Below are 24,155 nucleotides of genomic sequence, written 5' to 3'. Positions count from 1 at the left end.
AACCCCCAAAAAGACGGGAATAACGGCCGGGAATCCCGGATTTCCGCTGCTGCTGTTCCGCCTGGATGGGATCGGAATTCCGGCGGCGTTCCGGGCGGGAATTCCTAGGGAAGGTTCCGGAGCAGCGCGGCGCGGGCGCTGCCCAGGGCCTTGAAGGCGTCCTCGCTGCCCGGCGCCGCGCACTTGTCGGGGTGCAGCAGCACGGCCAGGCGGCGGTAGGCGCGCGACACCTCCTCCCTGCGCCGGAAAATGGGAGAAAAACGGGAAAAATGGGAAAAACCGCGTGAGAGAGGGACGTGGGAATGGGAATCAACTACTGCCTGGGCGGGGAAATGGGGGAAAAACGGGAAAAATGGGGAAAACGGGATGAGAGAGAGACTCTGGGAATGGTACAGCAGGGTCAGCCCCGTAGCTGGGCGGAAAAATGGGAAAAACAACGGGAAAAATGGGAAAAATGGGATGAGAGAGAACCCCTGGTAAAGGCACAGCAGGGTCAGCCCCCTCCCCGGGTGGAAAAATGGGAAAAACGGGAAAAACGGGATGAGAGAGAGATGTGGAACTGGGAATCAACTACTGCCTGTGCCGGGAAATGGGAAAAAAACGGGAAAAATGGGGAAAAATGGGATGAGAGAGAGACCCTGGGAATGGGAATCAACTACTATGTGTGCCGGGAAATGGGGGAAAAACGGGAAAAATGGGAAAAATGGGAAAAATGGGAGGAGAGAGAGACGTGGAAATGGGAATCAACTACTACGTGTGCCAGGAAATGGGAAAAAATGGGAAAAACGGGAAACACGGGATGAGAGAGAGACCCTGGGAATGGTCAGCCCCGTAGCTGGGTGGAAAAATGGAAAAAAACGGGAAAAATGGGAAAAACGGGATGAGAGAGAGACGTGGAAATGGGAATCAACTACTGCCTGTGTGGGAAAATGGGGAAAAATCGGAAAAATGGGAAAAATGGGAGGAGAGAGAGATGTGGAAATGGTACAGCCACGTCAGCCCCGTAGCTGGGCGGAAAATGGGAAAAAACGGGAAAAATGGGAAAAATGGGATGAGAGAGAGACCCTGGGAATGGGAATCAACTACTGCCTGTGCGGGGAAATGGGAAAAACGGGAAAAATGGGAAAAACGGGAAAAACGGGAAAAATGGGATGAGAGAGAGACGTGGAACCAGGAATCAACTACTGCCTGAGTGGGAAAATGGGGGGAAAAATTGGAAAAATGGGATGAGAGAGAGACGTGGAAACGGGAATCAACTACTGCCTGTGCCAGGAAAATGGGGGAAAACGGGAAAAATGGGAAAAACGGCGTGAGAGAGAGAACCTGGGAATGGTACAGCAGGGTCAGCCCCGTAGCTGAGCGGAAAAATGGGAAAAAAATGGGAAAAAACGGGAAAAATGGGAAAAATGGGATGAGAGAGAGACGTGGAAACGGGAATCAACTACTGCCTGTGCGGGAAATGGGGAAAAACGGGAAAAATGGGAAAAACGGCGTGAGAGAGAGACGTGGAAACGGGAATCAACTACTACCTGTGCGGGAAAATGGGGGGAAAAAGGGAAAAATGGGAAAAATGGGATGAGAGAGAGACGTGGAAATGGTACAGCAGGGTCAGCCCCGTACCTGGGCGGAAAAATGGGAAAAAAACCGGGAAAAATGGGAAAAATGGGATGAGAGAGATGTGGAAATGGGAATCAACTACTGCCTGTGCGGGAAAATGGGGAAAAATGGGAAAAATGGGAAAAACGGCGTGAGAGAGAGAACCTGGGAATGGTCAGCCCCGTAGCTGGGCGGAAAAATGGGAAAAAATGGGAAAAAAGGGAAAAATGGGATGAGAGAGAGACGTGGAAACGGGAATCAACTACTGCCTGTGCGGGAAAAATGGGAAAAATGGGATGAGAGAGAGACCCTGGGAATGGGAATCAACTACTATGTGTGCCGGGAAATGGGGAAAAAATGGGAAAAATGGGAAAAATGAGATGAGAGAGAGACGTGGAAATGGGAATCAACTACTGCCTGTGCGGGGAAATGGGGGAAAAACGGGAAAAATGGGAAAAATGGGATGAGAGAGAGACGTGGAAAGGGGAATCAACTACTACGTGTGCCAGGAAATGGGAAAAAATGGGAAAAATGGGAAAAATGGCGTGAGAGAGAGACCATGGGAATGGTACAGCCATGTCAGCCCCGTAGCTGGGTGGAAAAATGGGAAAAAAATGGGAAAAATGGGAAAAATGGGATGAGAGAGAGACGTGGAAACGGGAATCAACTACTGCCTGAGTGGAAAAACGGGAAAAACGGGAAAAATGGGAAAAATGGGAGGAGAGAGAGACGTGGAAATGGTACAGCAGGGTCAGCCCCGTAGCTGGGCGGAAAAATGGGAAAAAACGGGAAAAATGGGAAAAATGGGATGAGAGAGAGACCCTGGGAATGGTACAGCCATGTCAGCCCCGTAGCTGGGCGGAAAAATGGGAAAAAAATGGGAAAAATGGGAAAAATGGAAGGAGAGAGAGACGTGGAAACGGGAATCAACTACTGCCTGAGTGAGAAAACGGGGAGAAAAACGGGAAAAATGGGAAAAACGGTGTCAGAGAGAGACGTGGAAACGGGAATCAACTACTACGTGTGCCAGGAAATGGGAAAAAATGGGAAAAACGGGAAAAATGGGAGGAGAGAGACCCTGGGAATGGTACAGCCATGTCAGCCCCGTAGCTGGGCGGAAAAATGGAAAAAAAACGGGAAAAATGGGAAAAATGGGATGAGAGAGAGACGTGGAACTGGGAATCAATTACTGCCTGTGCCGGGAAAATGGGGAAAAAACGGGAAAAATGGGAAAAATGGGAGGAGAGAGAGACCCTGGGAATGGGAATCAACTACTGCCTGTGCCGGGAAAATGGGGAAAAACGGGAAAAATGGGAAAAATGGGAGGAGAGAGAGACGTGGAAATGGGAATCAACTACTGCCTGGGCGGAAAAACGGGGAAAAAACGGGAAAAACGGGAAAAATGGGATGAGAGAGGGACGTGGAACTGGGAATCAACTACTGCCTGTGCAGGAAAACGGGGAAAAAACAGGAAAAACGGGAAAAACGGCGTGAGAGAGAGACGTGGAAACGGGAATCAATTACTACGTGTGCCAGGAAATGGGAAAAAATGGGAAAAATGGGAAAAATGGGATGAGAGAGACCCTGGGAATGGTACAGCCACATCAGCCCCGTACCTGAGCCAGAAAATGGGAAAAAAAACAGGAAAAATGGGATGAGAGAAAGTCATGGAACCAGGAATCAACTCCTCACTGTGCGGGAAAACGGGAAAAAAGGGAAAAACGGGAAAAAACGGGATTTTTTCCCCACAATTCCTGGTTTTTCCCCCCACAACTCCTGCTGTTTTTTTCCCCAAAATTCCTAGGTGTTTTATCCCAAAATTCCTGGGTTCTTTTCCCAAAATTCCCATTTTTCCCCCCAAAATTCCCCGGTGTTTTTCCCCAAAATTCCTGGGTTTTTTTCCCCCAAAACTCCCATGTTTTTTCCCCCAAAATTCCCGTGTTTTTTCCCCCAAAATTTCCCGATGTTTTCCCCCAAAATTCCCGGGTTTTTTTTCTTAAAATTCCCGGTTTTTTCTCCCAAAATTCCCGGATGTTTTCCCCCAAAATTCCCGGGTTTTTTTCCCCAAAATTCCCGGATGTTTTCCCCCAAAACTCCTGTTTTTTTTCCCCAAAACTCCTGGGTTTTTTCCCAAAATTCCCGTGTTTTTTTTCCCAAAATTCCCTGATGTTTTCCCCCAAAATTCCTGGGTTTTTTTTTCCCAAAATTCCCAGATGTTTTCCCGCAAAACTCCTGGTTTTTTTCCCCCAAAATTCCCCGGTGTTTGTCCCCAAAATTCCCGGATGTTTTCCCCCAAAATTCCCCGGTGCTTCCCCCCAAAATTCCTGTTTTTTTCCCCCAAAACTCCTGGTTTTTTTCCCAAAATTCCTGGGTTTTTTCCCCCCAAAATTCCCGTGTTTTTTCCCCCAAAATTCCCAGATGTTTTCCCCCAAAATTCCCGGGTTTATTTTCCCAAAATCCCTGTTTTTTTCCCCCAAAATTTCCCGCTGTTTTTCCCCAAAATTCCCGTGTTTTTCCCCAAAATTCCCGTGTTTTTTCCCCAGAATTCCCTGACGTTTTCCCGCAAAACTCCTATTTTTTTTCCCCAAAACTCCTGGTTTTTTTCCCAAAATTCCCTGATGTTTCCCCCCCAAATCCCCGTGTTTTTTCCCAAAATCCCCGTGTTTTTCCCCCAAAATCCCCGATTTTTTTTCCCCAAATTCCCGGTTTTCCCCCCCAAATCCCCGTTTTTTCCCCAAATCCCCGTTTTTTTTCCCAAAATTCCCGTGTTTTTTCCCCCAAAATTCCCGGATGTTTTCCCCCAAAATTCCCGGGTTTATTTTCCCAAAATCCCTGTTTTTTTCCCCCAACATTTCCCGGTGTTTTTCCCCAAAATTTCCCGGTGTTTTTCCCCAAAATTCCCGTGTTTTTCCCCCAAAATTCCCGTGTTTTTTCCCCAGAATTCCCTGACGTTTTCCCCCAAAACTCCTATTTTTTTTCCCCAAAATCCCCGTGTTTTTTCCCCCAAAATCCCCGTTTTTTTTCCCCAAAATCCCCGTGTTTTTTCCCCCAAAATCCCCGTTTTTTTTCCCCAAAATCCCCGTGTTTTTTCCCCCAAAATCCCCGTTTTTTTTCCCCAAATTCCCGTTTTTCCCCCAAAATCCCCGTGTTTTTTCCCCCAAAATCCCCATTTTTTTTCCCAAAATTCCCGTGTTTTTTCCCCCAAAATTCCCGGGTTTATTTTCCTAAAATTCCCGGTTTTTTCCCCCAAAATTTCCCGTTGTTTTCCCCAAAATTTCCCGGTGTTTTCCCCCAAAATTTCCCGGTGTTTTTCCCCAAAATTCCCGTGTTTTTTCCCCCAAAATTCCCGGATGTTTTCCCCCAAAATTCCCGGGTTTATTTTCCCAAAATCCCTGTTTTTTTCCCCCAAAATTTCCCGGTGTTTTTCCCCCAAATTTCCCGGTGTTTTTCCCCAAAATTGCCGTGTTTTTTTCCCCAAAATTCCCGTGTTTTTTCCCCAGAATTCCCTGACGTTTTCCCGCAAAACTCCTATTTTTTTTCCCCAAAACTCCTGGTTTTTTTCCCAAAATTCCCTGATGTTTCCCCCCCAAATCCCCGTGTTTTTTCCCAAAATCCCCGTGTTTTTCCCCCAAAATCCCCGATTTTTTTTCCCCAAATTCCCGGTTTTCCCCCCCAAATCCCCGTTTTTTCCCCAAATCCCCATTTTTTTTCCCAAAATTCCCATGTTTTTTCCCCCAAAATTCCCGGATGTTTTCCCCCAAAATTCCCGGGGTTTATTTTCCCAAAATCCCTGGTTTTTTCCCCCAAAATTTCCCGGTGTTTTTCCCCAAAATTTCCCGGTGTTTTTCCCCAAAATTCCCGTGTTTTTCCCCCAAAATTCCCGTGTTTTTTCCCCAGAATTCCCTGACGTTTTCCCCCAAAACTCCTATTTTTTTTCCCCAAAACTCCTGGTTTTTTTCCCAAAATTCCCTGATGTTTCCCCCCCAAATCCCCGTGTTTTTTCCCAAAATCCCCGTGTTTTTTCCCCCAAAATCCCCGTTTTTTTTCCCCAAAATCCCCGTGTTTTTTCCCCCAAAATCCCCGTGTTTTTTCCCCAAATTCCCGTTTTTCCCCCAAAATCCCCGTGTTTTTTCCCCCAAAATCCCCGTTTTTTTTCCCAAAATTCCCGTGTTTTGTCTCCCAAAATTCCCGGATGTTTTCCCCCAAAATTCCCGGGGTTTTTTTTCCCAAAATCCCCATTTTTTTCCCCAAAATTTCCCGGTGTTTTTCCCCCAAAATTCCCATGTTTTTTCCCCAGAATTCCCTGACGTTTTCCCCCAAAACTCCTATTTTTTTTTCCCCAAAACTCCTGTTTTTTTTCCCAAAATTCCCTGATGTTTCCCCCCCAAATCCCCGTGTTTTTTCCCAAAATCCCCATGTGTTTTCCCCCAAAATCCCCGATTTTTTTTCCCCAAATTCCCGTTTTTCCCCCCAAATTCCCTGATGTTTCCCCCCAAATTCCCGTTTTTTTCCCAAAATCCCCGGTTTTTTTCCCCAAATCCCCGTTTTTTCCCCCAAAATTCCCGTTTTTCCGGAGTCTCGGACCTGGAGGCGCCGGGTTTGAGCCCCAGCACGTCCCAGCTGTCCTTGCTGGCCCGGATCCGCCGGATCGCGTCCGCCTGTTCCCGCGTGAAGCCGGAGCCGCCCGCCGGACGCTTCCCGCCGTTCTCGCACAGCTCCACGATGGCCGAGTAGAAACTCTGGGAATCCCCAACACATTCCCAACGTTTTCCCAGGAAAAACCAGGATTCAATGCTCCAAAATCCCCAAAAATCCCAAAAATCCCCAAAAATCCCAAAATTCCCAAATTCCCGTTCCCATTTCCCGCCGTTCTCGCACAGCTCCACGATGGCCGAGTAGAAACTCTGGGAATCCCCAACACATTCCCAACGTTTTCCCGGGAAAAAATAGGATTCAATGCTCCAAAATCCCAAAAATCCCAGAATTCCCAGATCAGTTTCCCCAAAATCCCAAAAATCCTGGATCCGTTTCCCAAAAATCCCAGATCCATTGCCCAGAATTCCCAAATCCAAATCCCAAAAATCCCGGATCCAATTCCCAAAAATCCCAAAAATCCTGGATCCAATTCCCAAAATTCCCGTTCCCATTTCCCGCCGTTCTCGCACAGCTCCACGATGGCCGAGTAGAAACTCTGGCAATCCCCAACACATTCCCAACGTTTTCCCAGGAAAATCCCGGATTCAATGCTCCAAAATCCCAAAAATCCCAAAAATCCCCAAAATTCCCAAAATTCCCAAATTCCCATTCCCATTTCCTGCCGTTCTCGCACAGCTCCACGATGGCCGAGTAGAAACTCTGGGAATTCCCAACACATTCCCAACGTTTTCCCGGGAAAATCCCGAATTCAATGTGCAAAATATCACAGAAATCCCAAAATTCCCAAAATTCCCAAATTCCCGTTCCCATTTCCCGCCGTTCTCGCACAGCTCCACGATGGCCGAGTAGAAACTCTGGCAATTCCCAACACATTCCCAACGTTCTCCCGGGAAAATCCCGAATTCAACACCCCAAAAATCCCCAAAATCCCAAAAATCCCGGATCCGTTTCCCCAAAATCCCAAAAATCCTGGATCCGTTTCCCAGAAATCCCAGATCCAGTTCCCCAAAATCCCAAATCCACTTCCCCAAAATCCCAAATCCACTTCCCAAAAATCCCAGATCCATTGCCCAGAATTCCCAAATCCAAATCCCAAAAATCCCGGATCCAATTCCCAAAAATCCCAAAAATCCCGGATCCAATTCCCAAAATTCCCGTTCCCATTTCCCGCCGTTCTCGCACAGCTCCACGATGGCCGAGTAGAAACTCTGGCAATTCCCAACACATTCCCGACGTTTTCCCGGGAAAATCCCGAATTCAACACCCCAAAAATCCCCAAAATCCCAAAAATCCCCAAAATCCCAAAAATCCCCAAAAATCCCAGATCCGTTTCCCCAAAATCCCAAAAATCCTGGATCCGTTTCCCAGAAATCCCAGATCCAGTTCCCCAAAATCCCAAATCCACTTCCCAAAAATCCCAGATCCATTGCCCAGAATTCCCAAATCCAAATCCCAAAAATCCCGGATCCAATTCCCAAAAATCCCAAAAATCCCCAAAAATCCCAAAATTCCCAAATTCCCGTTCCCATTTCCCGCCGTTCTCGCACAGCTCCACGATGGCCGAGTAGAAACTCTGGGAATCCCCAACACATTCCCGACGTTTTCCCAGGAAAATCCCGGATTCAATGTGCAAAATATCACAGAAATCCCAGAAATCCCAAAATTCCCAAATTCCCGTTCCCATTTCCCGCCGTTCTCGCACAGCTCCACGATGGCCGCGTAGAAACTCTGGGAATTCCCAACACATTCCCAACGTTTTCCCGGGAAAATCCCAAATCCCATTCCCAAAAATCCCAAAAATCCCAAAAAATCCCAAAATTCCCAAATTCCCATTCCCATTTCCCGCCATTCTCGCACAGCTCCACGATGGCCGAGTAGAAACTCTGGCAATTCCCAACACATTCCCAACGTTTTCCCAGGAAAATCCCAAATCCCATTCCCAAAAATCCCAAAAATCCCAAAATTCCCAAATTCCCGTTCCCATTTCCCGCCATTCTCGCACAGCTCCACGATGGCCGAGTAGAAACTCTGGCAATTCCCAACACATTCCCAACGTTTTCCCAGGAAAATCCCAAATCCCATTCCCAAAAATCCCAAAAATCCCAAAATTCCCAAATTCCCGTTCCCATTTCCCGCCGTTCTCGCACAGCTCCACGATGGCCGAGTAGAAACTCTGGGAATCCCCAACACATTCCCGACGTTTTCCCGGGAAAAACCAGGATTCAATGCTCCAAAATCCCAAAAATCCCAAAAATCCCCAAAAATCCCAAAATTCCCAAATTCCCGTTCCCATTTCCCGCCGTTCTCGCACAGCTCCACAATGGCCGAGTAGAAACTCTGGGAATTCCCAACACATTCCCAACGTTTTCCCAGGAAAAACCAGGATTCAATGCTCCAAAATCCCAAAAATCCCAAAAATCCCAAAATTCCCAAAATTCCCAAATTCCCGTTCCCATTTCCCGCCGTTCTCGCACAGCTCCACAATGGCCGAGTAGAAACTCTGGGAATCCCCAACACATTCCCAACGTTTTCCCGGGAAAATCCCGGATTCAATGTGCAAAATATCACAGAAATCCCAAAAATCCCAAAATTCCCAAATTCCCGTTCCCATTTCCCGCCATTCTCGCACAGCTCCACGATGGCCGAGTAGAAACTCTGGCAATTCCCAACACATTCCCAACGTTCTCCCGGGAAAATCCCGAATTCAACACCCCAAAAATCCCCAAAATCCCAAAAATCCCCAAAAATCCTGGATCCGTTTCCCCAAAATCCCAAAAATCCTGGATCCGTTTCCCAGAAATCCCAGATCCAGTTCCCCAAAATCCCAAATCCACTTCCCCAAAATCCCAAATCCACTTCCCAAAAATCCCAGATCCATTGCCCAGAATTCCCAAATCCAAATCCCAGAAATCCCGGATCCAATTCCCAAAAATCCCAAAAATCCTGGATCCAATTCCCAAAATTCCCGTTCCCATTTCCCGCCGTTCTCGCACAGCTCCACGATGGCCGAGTAGAAACTCTGGCAATTCCCAACACATTCCCAAAGTTTTCCCAGGAAAATCCCGGATTCAATGTGCAAAATATCACAGAAATCCCAGAAATCCCAAAAACCCCAAAAATCCCAAAATTCCCAAATTCCCGTTCCCATTTCCCGCCGTTCTCGCACAGCTCCACGATGGCCGAGTAGAAACTCTGGGAATCCCCAACACATTCCCGACGTTTTCCCAGGAAAAACTAGGATTCAATGCTCCAAAATCCCCAAAAATCCCAAAAATCCCCAAAAATCCCAAAATTCCCAAATTCCCGTTCCCATTTCCCGCTGTTCTCGCACAGCTCCACGATGGCCGAGTAGAAACTCTGGGAATCCCCAACACATTCCCAACGTTTTCCCAGGAAAATCCCAAATCCCATTCCCAAAAACCCCAAAAATCCCCAAAATCCCAAAAATCCCCAAAAATCCCAGATCCGTTTCCCCAAAATCCTAAAAATCCTGGATCCATTTCCCAGAAATCCCAGATCCAGTTCCCCAAAATCCCAAATCCACTTCCCAAAAATCCCAGATCCATTTCCCAGAATTTCCAAATCCAAATCCCAAAAATCCCAAAAATCCCGGATCCAATCCCCAAAAATCCCAAAAATCCTGGATCCAATTCCCAAATTCCCGTTCCCATTTCCCGCCGTTCTCGCACAGCTCCACGATGGCCGAGTAGAAACTCTGGGAATTCCCCACACATTCCCGACGTTTTCCCAGGAAAAACCAGGATTCGATGTGCAAAAATCCCAAAATCCCAAAAATCCCAGATCCAATTCCCAAAAATCGCAGATTCACTTCCGAGAAATCCCAATCCCATTTCCCAAAAATCCCAACAATCCCAGCTCCAATTCCCAAAAATCCCAGCCCCGTTTCCCAAAAAAATCCAGATCCAATTCCCAAAAGTCCCGGATCTATTTCCCAACAATCCCAGCTCCAATTCCCAAAAAATCCCCAAAATCCCAGCTCCAATTCCCAAAATTCCCACCCGGAATTCCCACCAGGAACATCTCCCGGAATTCCAGATGGATCCAAACCCAGAATTCCGGCCCGGAATTCCGGGAATTCCCACCTGGAACAACTCCTAGAATTCCCACCTGGCTCCAATGCAAAATCTCCTGAATTCCTGGCTCCACCCATCCCCTCATCCCAAATTCCCACCCCAAATCCCACCCGGAATTCCACGAGGAACATCTCCCGGGATTCCAGACGGATTCAAACCCAGAATTCCTGCCCAGAATTCTGGGAATTCCCACCTGGAACATCTCCTGGAATTCCCACCTGGCTCCAATGCAAAATCTCCTGAATTCCTGGCTCCACCCATCCCCTCATCCCAAATTCCCACCCCAAATCCCACCCGGAATTCCACGAGGAACATCTCCCAGAATTCCAGATGGATTCCAGCCCGGAATTCCCGCCCGGAATTCCGGGAATTCGCACCTGGAACATCTCCTGGATGCCCTCTCCGCTCTGGGCCGAGGTCTCCCAGTAGAGGAAGCCAAAGTTCCCACCCATCCCCTCATCCCAAATCCCACCTGGAATTCCACGAGGAACATCTCCCGGGATTCCAGATGGATCCAAACCCGGAATTCCCGCCCAGAATTCCGGGAATTCCCACCTGGAACATCTCCTGGAATTCCCACCTGGCTCCAATGCAAAATCTCCTGAATTCCCGGCTCCACCCATCCCCTCATCCCAAATTCCCATCCCAAATCCCACCTGGAATTCCACGAGGAACATCTCCCGGAAATCCAGATGGATTCCATCTGGGAATTCCCGCTGGAATTCCGGGAATTCCCACCTGGAACATCTCCTGGATGCCCTCTCCGCTCTGGGCCGAGGTCTCCCAGTAGAGGAACCCAGAGTTCCCACCCATCCCCTCATCCCAAATCCCACCCGGAATTCCACGAGGAACATCTCCCGGGATTCCAGATGGATTCCAATCCAGAATTCCCGCCCGGAATTCCGGGAATTCGCACCTGGAACATCTCCTGGATGCCCTCTCCGCTCTGGGCCGAGGTCTCCCAGTAGAGGAAGCCGCGGCTCTCGGCCCAGAGCCGCCCCTCGCTCTCGTCCACCACGCGCAGCTTCCCCGCGTCCACCTGGGAAACGGCCGGAAAACCGACGGAAAACGGGATCGGAACGGGCGGGAAACCGACGGAAAACGGGATCGGAACGGATGGAAAAACGGACGGAAAATGGGATCGGAACGGATGGAAAAATGGCCAGAAAATGGGATCGGAATGGATGGAAAAATGGACGGAAAACGGGATCGGAACGGGCGGGAAAATGGCCGGAAAATGGGATTGGAACGGATGGAAAAACGGACAGAAAACGGGATCGGAACGGGCGGGAAAACGGACGGAAAATGGGATCGGAACGGATGGAAAAAGGGACGGAAAATGGGATCGGAATGGGCGGGAAAACGGACGGAAAATGGGATGGGAACGGGCGGGAAAACGGACAGAAAATGGGATCGGAACGGGCGGGAAAACGGGATCGGAACGGATGGAAAAACGGCCGGAAAACGGGATCGGAACGGGTGGGAAAACGGACGGAAAACTGGATCGGAACGGGCGGGAAAACGGACGGAAAATGGGATCGGAATGGATGGAAAAACGGACGGAAAATGGGATCGGAATGGGCGGGAAAACGGCCGGAAAACGGGATCGGAACGGGCGGGAAAACGGATGGAAAACGGGATGGGAACGGATGGAAAAACGGACGGAAAACGGGATCGGAACAGATGGAAAAATGGACGGAAAACGGGATCGGAACGGACAAAAAAACAGCTGGAAAACGGGATCGGAACGGACAAAAAAACAGCTGGAAAACGGGATCGGAACGGATGGAAAACGGGATCGGAATGGATGGAAAACAGGATTGGAAAACGGGATCAGAATGGATGGAAAACGGGACCGGAAGAGACGGAAAACGGGATCGGAACAAATGGAAAACGGGATCAGAATGGATGGAAAACAGAACCGGAACAGGCGGAAAAATGGCCGGAAAATGGGATGGGAACGGATGGAAAACGGGATTGGAAAATGGGATTGGAAAATGGGATTGGAACAGACAAAAAAACGGCCAAAAAACGGGATGGGAACGGATGGAAAACGGGATCGGAACGGATGGAAAAACAGCCGGAAAATGGGATCGGAAGGGATCGAAAACGGGATTGGAGAATGGGATGGGAATGAACGGAAAATGGGATCAGAACAGGCAGAAAAATGGGATTGGAAAACGGGATCAGAATGGACGGAAAAGGGGATTGGAAAACAGGATAGGAATGGACGGAAAAACGGCCGGAAAACGGGATTGGAATGGCTGGAAAACGGATGGAATACGGGATCGGAACGGATGGAAAAACAGCTGGAAAATGGGATTGGAAGAGACGGAAAATGGGATTGGAACGGCTGGAAAACGAGATTGGAACAGGCAGAAAAACAGCTGGAAAATGGGATCGGAACGGACGGAAAACGGGATTGGAGTGGACGGAAAAACGGCCGGAAAATGGGATCGGAATGGCTGGAAAACGGGATTGGAAAACGGGATTGGAGTGGACGGAAAAACGGCCGGAAAATGGGATCGGAACGGACGGAAAACGGGATTGGAATGGACGGAAAAACGGCCGGAAAATGGGATTGAAATGGCTGGAAAACTGATGGAAAACAGGATCGGAACGGACGGAAAAACAGCTGGAAAATGGGATTGGAACAAATGGAAAATGGGATTGGAAAACAGGATTGGAACGGCTGGAAAAACAGCTGGAAAATGGGATCGGAACAGGTGGGAAAATAGTTGGAAAATGGGATGAGAACGGACGGAAAACGGGATCGGAAAACGGGATTGGAACGGGCAGAAAATGGGATCAGAACAGCTGGAAAAACAGCCGGAAAATGGCCAGAAAATGCAATGGGAACAGGCGGGAAAACAGCCGGAAAACGGGATCAGAACGGACGGAAAACGGGATCGGAAAATGGGATCGGAACGGATGGAAAAATGGCCGGAAAACGGGATTGGAACAGGCAGGAAAACGGGATCGGAACGGATGGAAAAATGGCCGGAAAATGGGATCAGAACGGATGGAAAAACAGCTGGAAAACGGGATTGGAACGGACGGAAAATGGCTGGAAAACGGGATTGGAACGGACGGAAAATGGCTGGAAAACGGGATCGGAACAGATGGAAAAACAACCGGGAAAACGGGATTGGAACAGGCAGGAAAACGGGATCGGAATGGACGGAAAAATGGGCAGAAAATGGGATCGGAACGGATGGAAAATGGGATCGGAATGGACGGAAAACAGCCAGAAAACGGGATTGGAATGGATGGAAAAACAGATGGAAAACGGGATCGGAACGGACAGAAAAACAGCCGGAAAATGGGATCAGAACAGGCAGGAAAACGGGATCGGAACGGACGGAAAAATGGCCGGAAAATGGGATGGGAATGGACAGAAAACAGCTGGAAAATGGGATCGGAACAGGCAGGAAAACGGGATCAGAACGGACGGAAAAATGGCCGGAAAATGGGATGGGAACGGATGGAAAATGGGATCGGCGCAGGTGGGAAAACAGTCGGAAATTGGGATGGGAACGGATGGAAAATGGACGGAAAAGAGGATGGGAACAGGCAGGAAAACAGCCGGAAAATGGGATGGGAACAGCCGGAAAAACAGCCGGGAAATGGCTGGAAAACAGGATTGGAAAAGGCAGGAGAACTGCCAGAAAATGGGATGGGAATGGCTGGGAAAACAGCTGGAAAATGCTATGGGAACAGGCGGGAAAACAGCTGGAAAACGGGATTGGAACAGGTGGAAAAACAGCCGGAAAATGGGATCAGAATGGACGGAAAAGAGGATCGGAACGGATGGAAAAACAGGCGGAAAAACAGCCGGAAAATGGGATGGGAATGGAGGGAAAAGGGAACAGGAACATCAAGGAATATTTGGAATACTGGGAATTTCGGGAACGATGGGAATGTGGGAATTACGGGAATATTCGGAGTGATGGGAATGATGAGAATATTTGGAATATTGGGAATGTTGCACTTTTAGGAATACTGGGAACGATGGGAATGTGGGAATATTGGGAATGTTGGGAACGCAGTAATTGTGGGAATATTGGGAAAAACGGGAATGTGGGATCAGCCCCCGGGATCCCCCCCTCGGCCTCGATCCCAGATCCAATTCCCACAGGAAGATCCCAAAAATCCCAGAGCCGATTCCCTCGGGAAAATTCCAAAATTCCCGGAGCCGATTCCCACGGAAAGATCCCAAAAATTCCGGAGCCGATTCCCTCGGGAAAATTCCAAAATTCCCGGAGCCGATTCCCACGGAAAGATCCCAAAATTCCCGGAGCCAGTTCCCTCAAGGAAAATCCCCAAAATCCTGAAACCAATTCCTTCGGGATGATCCCAAAATTCTGGAGCCGATTCCCACAGAAAAATCCCAAAAATCCCGAATCCAATCCCAACAGAAAGATCCCAAAAATTCCGGAGCCGATTCCCTCGGGATGATCCCAGAAATTCCAGATCCAATTCCCATGGGAAGATCCCAAAAATCCCAGAGCCGATTCCAACAGAAAGATCCCAAAAATTCTGGAGCCGATTCCCTCGGGATGATCCCAAAATTCTGGAGACAATTCCCTCGGGAAGATCCCAAAAATCCAGATCCAATTCCCTCAGGATGATCCCAAAAATCCCGGAGCCGATTCCCTTGGGATGATCCCAACAATTCCAGATCCAAAAATTCCCAGAATCCCCACAGTTCCCAACCCTCTGGATTTGGCTTGGGAAAAAACCCAGAAATGGCTCCGGAATCCCCAAAATTCCCAGAATTCCCATCCTGGTGGATCCAGACTGGGAAAATCCCCGGGAATGGCTCCAGAATTCCCAAAAATTCCCAGAATTCCCATCCTGATGGATCCATTTGGGAACAAACCCTGGGAACAGCTCTGGAATTCCCAAAATTCCCACAAATCCCATCCTGATGGATCCAATCATGAACAGATCCCTGGAACTTCCCCAGAATTCCCAAAATCCCCAAAATTCCCATCCTGATGGATCCAGACTGGGAAAATCCCTGGGAACGGCTCTGAAATTCCTGGAATTCCCATCCCGATGGATCCATTCAGGAACGAAACCCGGGAATGGCTCCAGAATTCCCAAAAATTCCCAGAATTCCCATCCTGATGGATCCATTTGGGATCAAAGCCTGGGAAGTAGCTCCAGAATTCCAAAAATTCCCACAATTCCCATCCTGATGGATCCAGACTGGGGAAAACCCCGGGAACGGCTCTGAAATTCCTGGAATTCCCATCCTGATGGATCCATTCAGGAACGAAACCCGGGAATGGCTCCAGAATTCCCAAAAATTCCCAGAATTCCCATCCTGATGGATCCATTTGGGATCAAAGCCTGGGAAGTAGCTCCAGAATTCCAAAAATTCCCACAATTCCCATCCTGATGGATCCAGACTGGGGAAAACCCCGGGAACGGCTCCAGAATTCCCAAAAATTCCCCAAAATTCCCATTCCACGTGACACAACGTGGAGCAAACCCCGGGAACGACTCCGGATTCTTGGGAATCCCCAAAATTCCCATCCTGGTGGATCCAGACTGGAAAAAACCCCGGGAACGGCTCCAGAATTCTCAAAAATTCCCAGAATTCCCATCCTGATGGATCCATTTGGGAACAAAGATTGGGAATGGCTCCAGAATTCCCAAAAATTCCCATTCTGGTGGATCCAATCGTGAACAGATCCCTGGGAGCAGCTCCAAAATTCCCAGAATCCCCAAAATTCCCATCCTGATGGATCCAGACTGGGAAAAACCCCGGGAACGGCTCTGGAATTCCGGGATTCTGGGAATTCTGGGAGTTTTTCCAGGAATTTTGGGACCTTTTTGGCGCAGACGGCGCCGCCGCCGTCAAGGCCGGCCGGGGCGCCGATCCCGCGGCGATCCCGGAATTCCCGGCCCCGGGGATCTGGTTGGGAACAAACCCCGGGAACGGCTCTGGAATTCCGGGAATTTTTCCGGGAGTTTTCCTGGGAATTCCGGGACCTTGTTGGCGCAGACGCCGCCACCGTCGAGGCCGCCCGCGGCGCCGATCCCGCGGCGATCCCGGAATTCCCAGCCCTGGGGATCCGGTTGGGAACAAACCCCGGGAACGGCTGTGGAATTCCAGGAATTCCGGGAATTTTTCCGGGAATTTTCCCAGGAATTCCGGAACCTCGTTGGCGCAGACGCCGCCGCCACTGTCGAGGCCACCGGGGCGCCGATCCCGCGGCGATCCCGGAATTCCCGGCCCCGGGGATCCGGCTGGGAACAAACCCTGGGAACGGCTGTGGGAATTCCAGGAATTCCGGGAGTTTTTCCGGGAATTTTTCCGGGAATTCCGGGACCTCGTTGGCGCAGACGCCGCCGCCACCGTCGAGGCCGACCGCGGCGCCGATCCCGCGGCGATCCCGGAATTCCCGGCCCCGGGGATCCGGTTGGGAACAAACCCTGGGAACGGCTGTGGGAATTCCGGGAATTCCGGGAGTTTTTCCGGGAATTTTTCCGGGAATTTTGGGACCTTGTTGGCGCAGACGGCGACGACGACGCTGTCGAGGGCGGCCGGGGCGCCGAGCTCGCGGCGCAGCTCGGCCAGCCACGCCTCCAGCGCCTCGAAGGAATCCTTGGAGCCGACGTCGTACACCAGCAGCACCCCCTGCGTGTCCCGGTAGAACTCGTTCCGCACCTGGAAAACGCCGGGAAAATATTCCGGGAGAATTCCCGAGGGAGGAAATTCCAGGGGGAAAATTAGGGGGAAAAAGGAAAAAAAATTCAGGGGGAAATTCCCAGGGAAAAGAGGAATTCGGGCCCTGTGTGTCCTGGGAAAACTCGTTCCGCACCTGGAAAACGCCGGGAAAATATTCCGGGGGAATTCCCGAGGGAGGAAATTCCAGGGGGAAAAGGAGGGGGAAAAAATTCAGGGGGAAATTCCCAGGGAAAAGAGGAATTCGGCCCCTGTGTGTCCCGGTAGAACTCGTTCCACACCTGGAAAACGCCGGGAAAATGTTCTGGGGGAATTCCCGAGGGAGGAAATTCCAGGGGGAAAAAATAGGGAAAAAAAGGAAAAAAAAAATTCAGGGGGAAATTCCCAGGGAAAAGAGGAATTCGGGCCCTGTGTGTCCTGAGAAAACTCGTTCCGCACCTGGAAAACGCCGGGAAAACGTTCCGGGGGAATTCCCGAGGGAGGAAATTCCAGGGGGAAAAAATAGGGGGAAAAAGGAAAAAAAAATTCAGGGAAAAAATTGAAGAAAATAAAAATTCAGGGGAAGAAATTTAGGGAAAAATGAAGGGGAAAAAAATCGGGGAAAAAATTCCAGGGGAAAAAAATAGGGAAAAAAAATAGGGAAAAAAACAGGGAAAAAAAAAATAGGGAAAAAAATTAGGGAAAAAAATTCCAGGGGAAAAAATTTGGGGAAAAAAATCCAGGGAAAAAATTCAGGGGGAAATTCCCAGGGAAAAGAGGAATTCGGGCCCTGTGTGTCCTGGGAAAACTCGTTCCGCACCTGGAAAACGCCGGGAAAACATTCCAGGGGAATTCCCGAGGGAGGAAATTCCAGGGGGAAAAAGGAAAAAAAATTCAGGGAAAAAATTGAAGAAAATAAAAATTCAGGGGAAGAAATCTAGGGAAAAATGAAGGGGAAAAAAATCAGGGGGAAAAAATTCCAGGGGCAAAAAATAGGGAAAAAAACAGGGAAAAAAAACAGGGAAAAAAATTCCAGGGGAAAAAATAGGGAAAAAAACAGGGAAAACAAAAATTCAGGGGAAAAAATTCAAGAAAAAAATGGAGGGAAAAAATTCAAGGAGAAAAATTTGGGGGGAAAAAATTCCGGGGAAAAAATTCTGGGAAAATACTGAGGAGAAAAAAATCAGGGGAATAAAACATGGAAAAAATACTGGAAAAAAAAATTTCAGGTAAAAAAAGAAAGAGAAAAAATAAAAAAAAAGGAAAAAAAATAGGGAAAAAACCAGGGAAAAAATAGGGAAAAAAATAGGAAATAAAATCATTGGAAAAAAAAAAAACAGGGAAAAAAAAATCACTGGAAAAAAAAAACAGGGAAAAAAAATGACTGAAAAAATTGGAAAAAAAAATTCCAGGCGAAAAAAAATCAGGGAAAAAATTGAAGGAAATAAAAATTCAGGGGAAGAAATTTAGGGAAAAATGAAGGGGAAAAAAATCAGGGGGAAAAAATTCCAGGGGAAAAAATAGGGAAAAAAATCAGGGAAAAAATTCCAGGGGAAAAAATATGGGAGAAAAAATTTAGGAAAAAAAATTCCAGGGGAAAAAAATCCGGGGAAAAAATTCAGGGGAAAATTCCCAGGGAAAAGAGGAATTCGGGCCCTGCATGTCCTGAGAAAACTCGTTCCGCACCTGGAAAACGCCGGGAAAACGTTCCAGGGGAATTCCCGAGGGAGGAAATTCCAGGGGGAAAAAATAGGGGGAAAAAGGAAAAAAAATTCAGGGGAAAAATTGAAGGAAATAAAAATTCAGGGGAAGAAATTTAGGGAAAAATGAAGGGGAAAAAAATCAGGGGGAAAAAATTCCAGGGGAAAAAAATACGGAAAAAAATCAGGGAAAAAATTCCAGGGGAAAAAATATGGGAGAAAAAATTTAGGAAAAAAAATTCCAGGGGAAAAATTCAGGAAAAAATTCCAGGGAAAAAATTCCAAGGGAAAAAATTCAGGGGGAAATTCCCAGGGAAAAGAGGAATTCGGGCCCTGTGTGTCCTGGGAAAACTCGTTCTGCACCTGGAAAACGCCGGGAAAATATTCCAGGGGAATTCCCGAGGGAGGAAATTCCAGGGGGAAAAAATAGGGGGAAAAAGGGAAAAAAAATTCAGGGAAAAAATTGAAGAAAATAAAAATTCAGGGGAAGAAATTTAGGGAAAAATGAAAGGGAAAAAAATCAGGGGGAAAAAATTCCAGGGGCAAAAAATAGGGAAAAAAATCAGGGAAAAAAAATTCCAGAGGAAAAAATAGGGAAAAAAACAGGGAAAACAAAAATTCAGGGGAAAAAATTCAAGAAAAAAATGGAGGGAAAAAATTCAAGGAGAAAAATTTGGGGGGAAAAAATTCCGGGGAAAAAATTCTGGGAAAATACTGAGGAGAAAAAAATCAGGGGAATAAAACATGGAAAAAATACTGGAAAAAAAAATTTCAGGTAAAAAAAGAAAGAGAAAAAATAAAAAAAAAGGAAAAAAAATAGGGAAAAAACCAGGGAAAAAATAGGGAAAAAAATAGGAAATAAAATCATTGGAAAAAAAAAAAACAGGGAAAAAAAAATCACTGGAAAAAAAAAACAGGGAAAAAAAATGACTGAAAAAATTGGAAAAAAAAATTCCAGGCGAAAAAAAATCAGGGAAAAAATTGAAGGAAATAAAAATTCAGGGGAAGAAATTTAGGGAAAAATGAAGGGGAAAAAAATCAGGGGGAAAAAATTCCAGGGGAAAAAATAGGGAAAAAAATCAGGGAAAAAATTCCAGGGGAAAAAATATGGGAGAAAAAATTTAGGAAAAAAAATTCCAGGGGAAAAAAATCCGGGGAAAAAATTCAGGGGAAAATTCCCAGGGAAAAGAGGAATTCGGGCCCTGCATGTCCTGAGAAAACTCGTTCCGCACCTGGAAAACGCCGGGAAAACGTTCCAGGGGAATTCCCGAGGGAGGAAATTCCAGGGGGAAAAAATAGGGGGAAAAAGGAAAAAAAATTCAGGGGAAAAATTGAAGGAAATAAAAATTCAGGGGAAGAAATTTAGGGAAAAATGAAGGGGAAAAAAATCAGGGGGAAAAAATTCCAGGGGAAAAAAATACGGAAAAAAATCAGGGAAAAAATTCCAGGGGAAAAAATATGGGAGAAAAAATTTAGGAAAAAAAATTCCAGGGGAAAAATTCAGGAAAAAATTCCAGGGAAAAAATTCCAAGGGAAAAAATTCAGGGGGAAATTCCCAGGGAAAAGAGGAATTCGGGCCCTGTGTGTCCTGGGAAAACTCGTTCTGCACCTGGAAAACGCCGGGAAAATATTCCAGGGGAATTCCCGAGGGAGGAAATTCCAGGGGGAAAAAATAGGGGGAAAAAGGGAAAAAAAATTCAGGGAAAAAATTGAAGAAAATAAAAATTCAGGGGAAGAAATTTAGGGAAAAATGAAAGGGAAAAAAATCAGGGGGAAAAAATTCCAGGGGCAAAAAATAGGGAAAAAAATCAGGGAAAAAAAATTCCAGAGGAAAAAATAGGGAAAAAAACAGGGAAAACAAAAATTCAGGGGAAAAAATTCAAGAAAAAAATGGAGAGAAAAAATTCAAGGAGAAAAATTTGGGGGGAAAAAATTCCGGGGAAAAAATTCTGGGAAAATACTGAGGAGAAAAAAATCCGGGGAATAAAACATGGAAAAAATACTGGAAAAAAAAATTTCAGGTAAAAAAAAGAAAGAGAAAAAAAAAAAAAAAGAAAAAAAATAGGGAAAAAAACAGGGAAAAAATAGGGAAAAAAATAGGAAAAAAAATCATTGGAAAAAAAAAAACAGGGAAAAAAAATCACTGGAAAAAAAAAACAGGGAAAAAAAAAGACTGAAAAAAATTGGAAAAAAAAATTCCAGGGGAAAAAAAATCAGGGAAAATATCCAGGGGAAAAAAAGGGGAGGAAAAAAATAGGGAAAAAACAGGGGAAAATAAAATCCAGGAAAAAAAAAATAGGGAAAAAAACAAGGAAAAAATACAGGAGGAAAAAATTTAGGGAAAAAATCAGGGTAAAAGAACATGGAAAAAATACAGGAATAAAAAATCCTGGAAAAAGAAAAATTCAGGGAAAAATTCCAGGGGGAAAAAAAACGGAGAAAAAAAGGGAAAAAAATTGGGAAAAAAAATTCACTGGAAAAAAAAAAGGGAAAAAATTGGAAAAAAAAAAACAGGGAAAAATTCAGGAAAAAAAATAGGGAAAAAACAGGGAAAAATTCAGGGAAAAAATTAGGGGGAAAAAAGGGAAAAAAAAACAGGGAAAAAATTCAAGGAAAAAAAAAAAAAGGAAATAAAATCAGGAAAAAAATTTAAAAAAACAGGGAAAAATGGTGGGAAAAAAGCCAGGAATGGAGAAAATTCCCTGGAAAAAGGGAGGAAATTGGGAAAGAATTCCCAGAAAATCCCCGGGAATGTTGAAGGAAAATTTGGGAAGACGCCGAGGGAGGAATTCCCGAATTTTGGGGGGAATTTTGGGAATTCTGACCTCGTAGAAGAAGGGGTGTCCGGCCATGTCGAAAATGTTCACTTTGATCTCCCGGTCCCGGATCTGCACCCTGGAAAAGGCGTCGGAATTCCGGGAATTCCGGGAATTCCGGGAAAACCCCCCTCGGAATCCGAGAATTCCGGGAATTCTGGGAAAACTCCCTTGGAATTACGGGAATTACGGGAAAACCCTCTCAGAATTTTGGGAATTCCAGGAATTCTGAGAAAACCCTCTCAGAATCTGGGAATTCAGGGAAAATCCCCTCAGAATTCCAGGAATTCCAGGAGTTATGGGAAAACCCCCTCAGAATTCTGTGAATTCCAGGAATTACGGGAAAATCCCTCGGAATCTGGGAATTCCAGGAAAATCCCCTCAGAATTCCGTGAATTCCGGGAATTCTAGGAAAACCCCCTCCGAATTCTGGGAATTCCGGGAATTCTGGGAAAACCCCCTTGGAATCTGGGAATTATTATCCCATCATCCCAAAATCCCATTATCCCATCATCCCATCATCCCAAAATCCCCAAATCCTAAATCCCAAAATCCCATTACCCGATTATCCCATTATCGCAAAATCCCAAAATCCCATTATCCAATTATCCCATCATCCCGAAATCCCAAAATCCCATTATCCCAAAATCCCATTATCCCACAATCCCAAAATCCCATTATTGCCATCGCCCGTCCCAATCCCACTCCCATCCCAATTCTATTATTCCCATTTTTTCCTTTATTCCCAATCCCATCCCCATCTCAATCCCATGTTTCCCATTCCCATTATCCCCACTATTCCCACTCTTCCCATCATTCCCATCCCAATCCCATTATCCCATTATTCCCATTATTCCCAATCCCATTCCTGTTCCTATTATTCCCATCATCCCCATTATTCCCAATTCCATTATTCCCGTTATTCCCTTATTCCCGTTGTTCCTGTTATTCCCGTTATTCCCATTATCCTCTTAATCCCATTTTCCCGTTATTCCTATTGCCCCGCCATTCCTGTTATTCCCATATTCCCATTATTCCCATTATTCCTTTTATTCCCATTGATCCCATTATCCCGTTATTCCCATTATTCCATTATTCCCATCATTATTCCCGTCTCTGTTCCCATCTTTCCCATCGCTATTCCCATTTTTCCCGTCCCTATTCCCACTTTTCTCGTTGCTATTCCCACTTTTCCCATCGCTATTCCCATCTTTCCCATCCCTATTCCCATTTTCCCATCCCTATTCCCAGTTTTCCCATCGTTATTCCCATTTTTCCCGTCCCTATTCCCACTTTTCCCATCGTTATTCCCAGTTTTCCCATCGTTATTCCCATTTTTCCCGTCCCTATTCCCACTTTTCCCATCGTTATTCCCAGTTTTCCCATCGTTATTCCCATTTTTCCGTCCCTATTCCCATTTTTCCCATCGTTATTCCCAGTTTTCCCATCGTTATTCCCATTTTCCCATCCCTATTCCCACTTTTCCCATCCCTATTCCCACTTTTCCCGTCCCTATTCCCACTTTTCCCATCCCTATTCCCACTTTTCCCATCCCTATTCCCACTTTTCCCATCCCTATTCCCATTTTTCCCATTGTTATTCCCATTTTTCCCATCCCTATTCCCGCTTTTCCCATCGTTATTCCCGCTTTTCCCGTCCCTATTCCCATTTTTCCCATCCCTATTCCCATTTTTCCCGTCCCTATTCCCATTTTTCCTGTCCCTATTCCCATTTTTCCTGTCCCTATTCCCACTTTTCCCGTCCCTATTCCCACTTTTCCTGTCCCTATTCCCACTTTTCCCGTCCCTATTCCCACTTTTCCCATCGTTATTCCCATTTTTCCCGTCCCTATTCCCACTTTTCCTGTCCCTATTCCCACTTTTCCCATCCCTATTCCCACTTTTCCCATCGTTATTCCCACTTTTCCCATCCCTATTCCCATTTTTCCCATCGTTATTCCCACTTTTCCCGTCCCTATTCCCACTTTTCCCGTCCCTATTCCCATTTTTCCCGTCGTTATTCCCATTTTTCCCGTCGTTATTCCCATTTTTCCCGTCGTTATTCCCATTTTTCCTGTCCCTATTCCCACTTTTCCCGTCGCTATTCCCATTTTTCCCGTTTTTCCTCACTTGGTGACGCCGTAGTCGATGCCGATGGTGGCCAGGTACTTGGGCACGAACCTCTTCTCGCAGTACCGCTTGATGATGCAGCTCTGCGCGGCAAAACACCCCCCAATTCCCAAAAAAAATTCCCAAAAAAAAAAACCCCCAAAAAACCCCCCAAAATTCCCAAAAAATCCCAAAAAATCCCCCGCTCCCCCCTCCAACCAATCACAGCCGCGGCTCCGCCTGTCAATCACCGCGAAGCCACGCCCCCCCTCCCCTCACAGCGACACGGCCGCAGCAACGCCGCGGGACCAATCAGCGCGAAGCGCCCGCCTCCCCGCGGCGCCGATTGGCCGGCGCCGCTGCCCGTCACGCCGCGGCGGCCAATGGCAGCGCCTCACCTTGCCCACCTCGGCGTTGCCCATGGAGATGACTTTGACCCGCAGCGCCTTGCGCGGCTCCTTCCGCTTGGCCGCGCTCGCCTCCATGGCGGCGGCCGGCGCCGGGGC

General features: G+C 47.0%; 1 protein-coding gene across 1 annotated transcript; it reads right to left on the bottom strand.

Annotated features, from left to right (window-relative positions):
- Positions 1-85: 85 nt before the first annotated feature.
- Positions 86-24,155, bottom strand: DNAJC27 (DnaJ heat shock protein family (Hsp40) member C27). The gene is made up of 7 exons (XM_077781821.1): positions 24,048-24,155; positions 23,671-23,753; positions 21,551-21,620; positions 16,864-17,028; positions 11,263-11,385; positions 6,181-6,335; positions 86-237 (listed from the first exon to the last, which is right to left on the bottom strand). The coding sequence occupies exons 1-7, from the start codon at positions 24,132-24,134 to the stop codon at positions 105-107; spliced, it is 816 nt and encodes a 271-aa protein (XP_077637947.1). The 5' UTR covers positions 24,135-24,155; the 3' UTR covers positions 86-104.

The sequence above is a fragment of the Lonchura striata genome, chromosome 3, assembly GCF_046129695.1.
Source record: "Lonchura striata isolate bLonStr1 chromosome 3, bLonStr1.mat, whole genome shotgun sequence".
Classification (NCBI taxonomy): domain Eukaryota; kingdom Metazoa; phylum Chordata; class Aves; order Passeriformes; family Estrildidae; genus Lonchura; species Lonchura striata.
Note: the sequence above shows the minus strand (reverse complement) of the source record. Positions and strands in the feature narration are given on the sequence as shown.

Bases quoted from the DNA above. Each gene is read 5' to 3' on its own strand.
- DNAJC27 (XM_077781821.1), bottom strand. From the start codon at position 24,134: ATGGAGGCGAGCGCGGCCAAGCGGAAGGAGCCGCGCAAGGCGCTGCGG. The intron at 23,754-24,047 runs GTGAGGCGCTGC...TTTGCCGCGCAG, and splicing joins GCAACGCCGAGGTGGGCAAG to AGCTGCATCATCAAGCGGTA. The intron at 11,386-16,863 runs GTCCCAAAATTC...GCCGTTTCCCAG, and splicing joins TCGCCGTCTGCGCCAACAAG to GTGGACGCGGGGAAGCTGCG.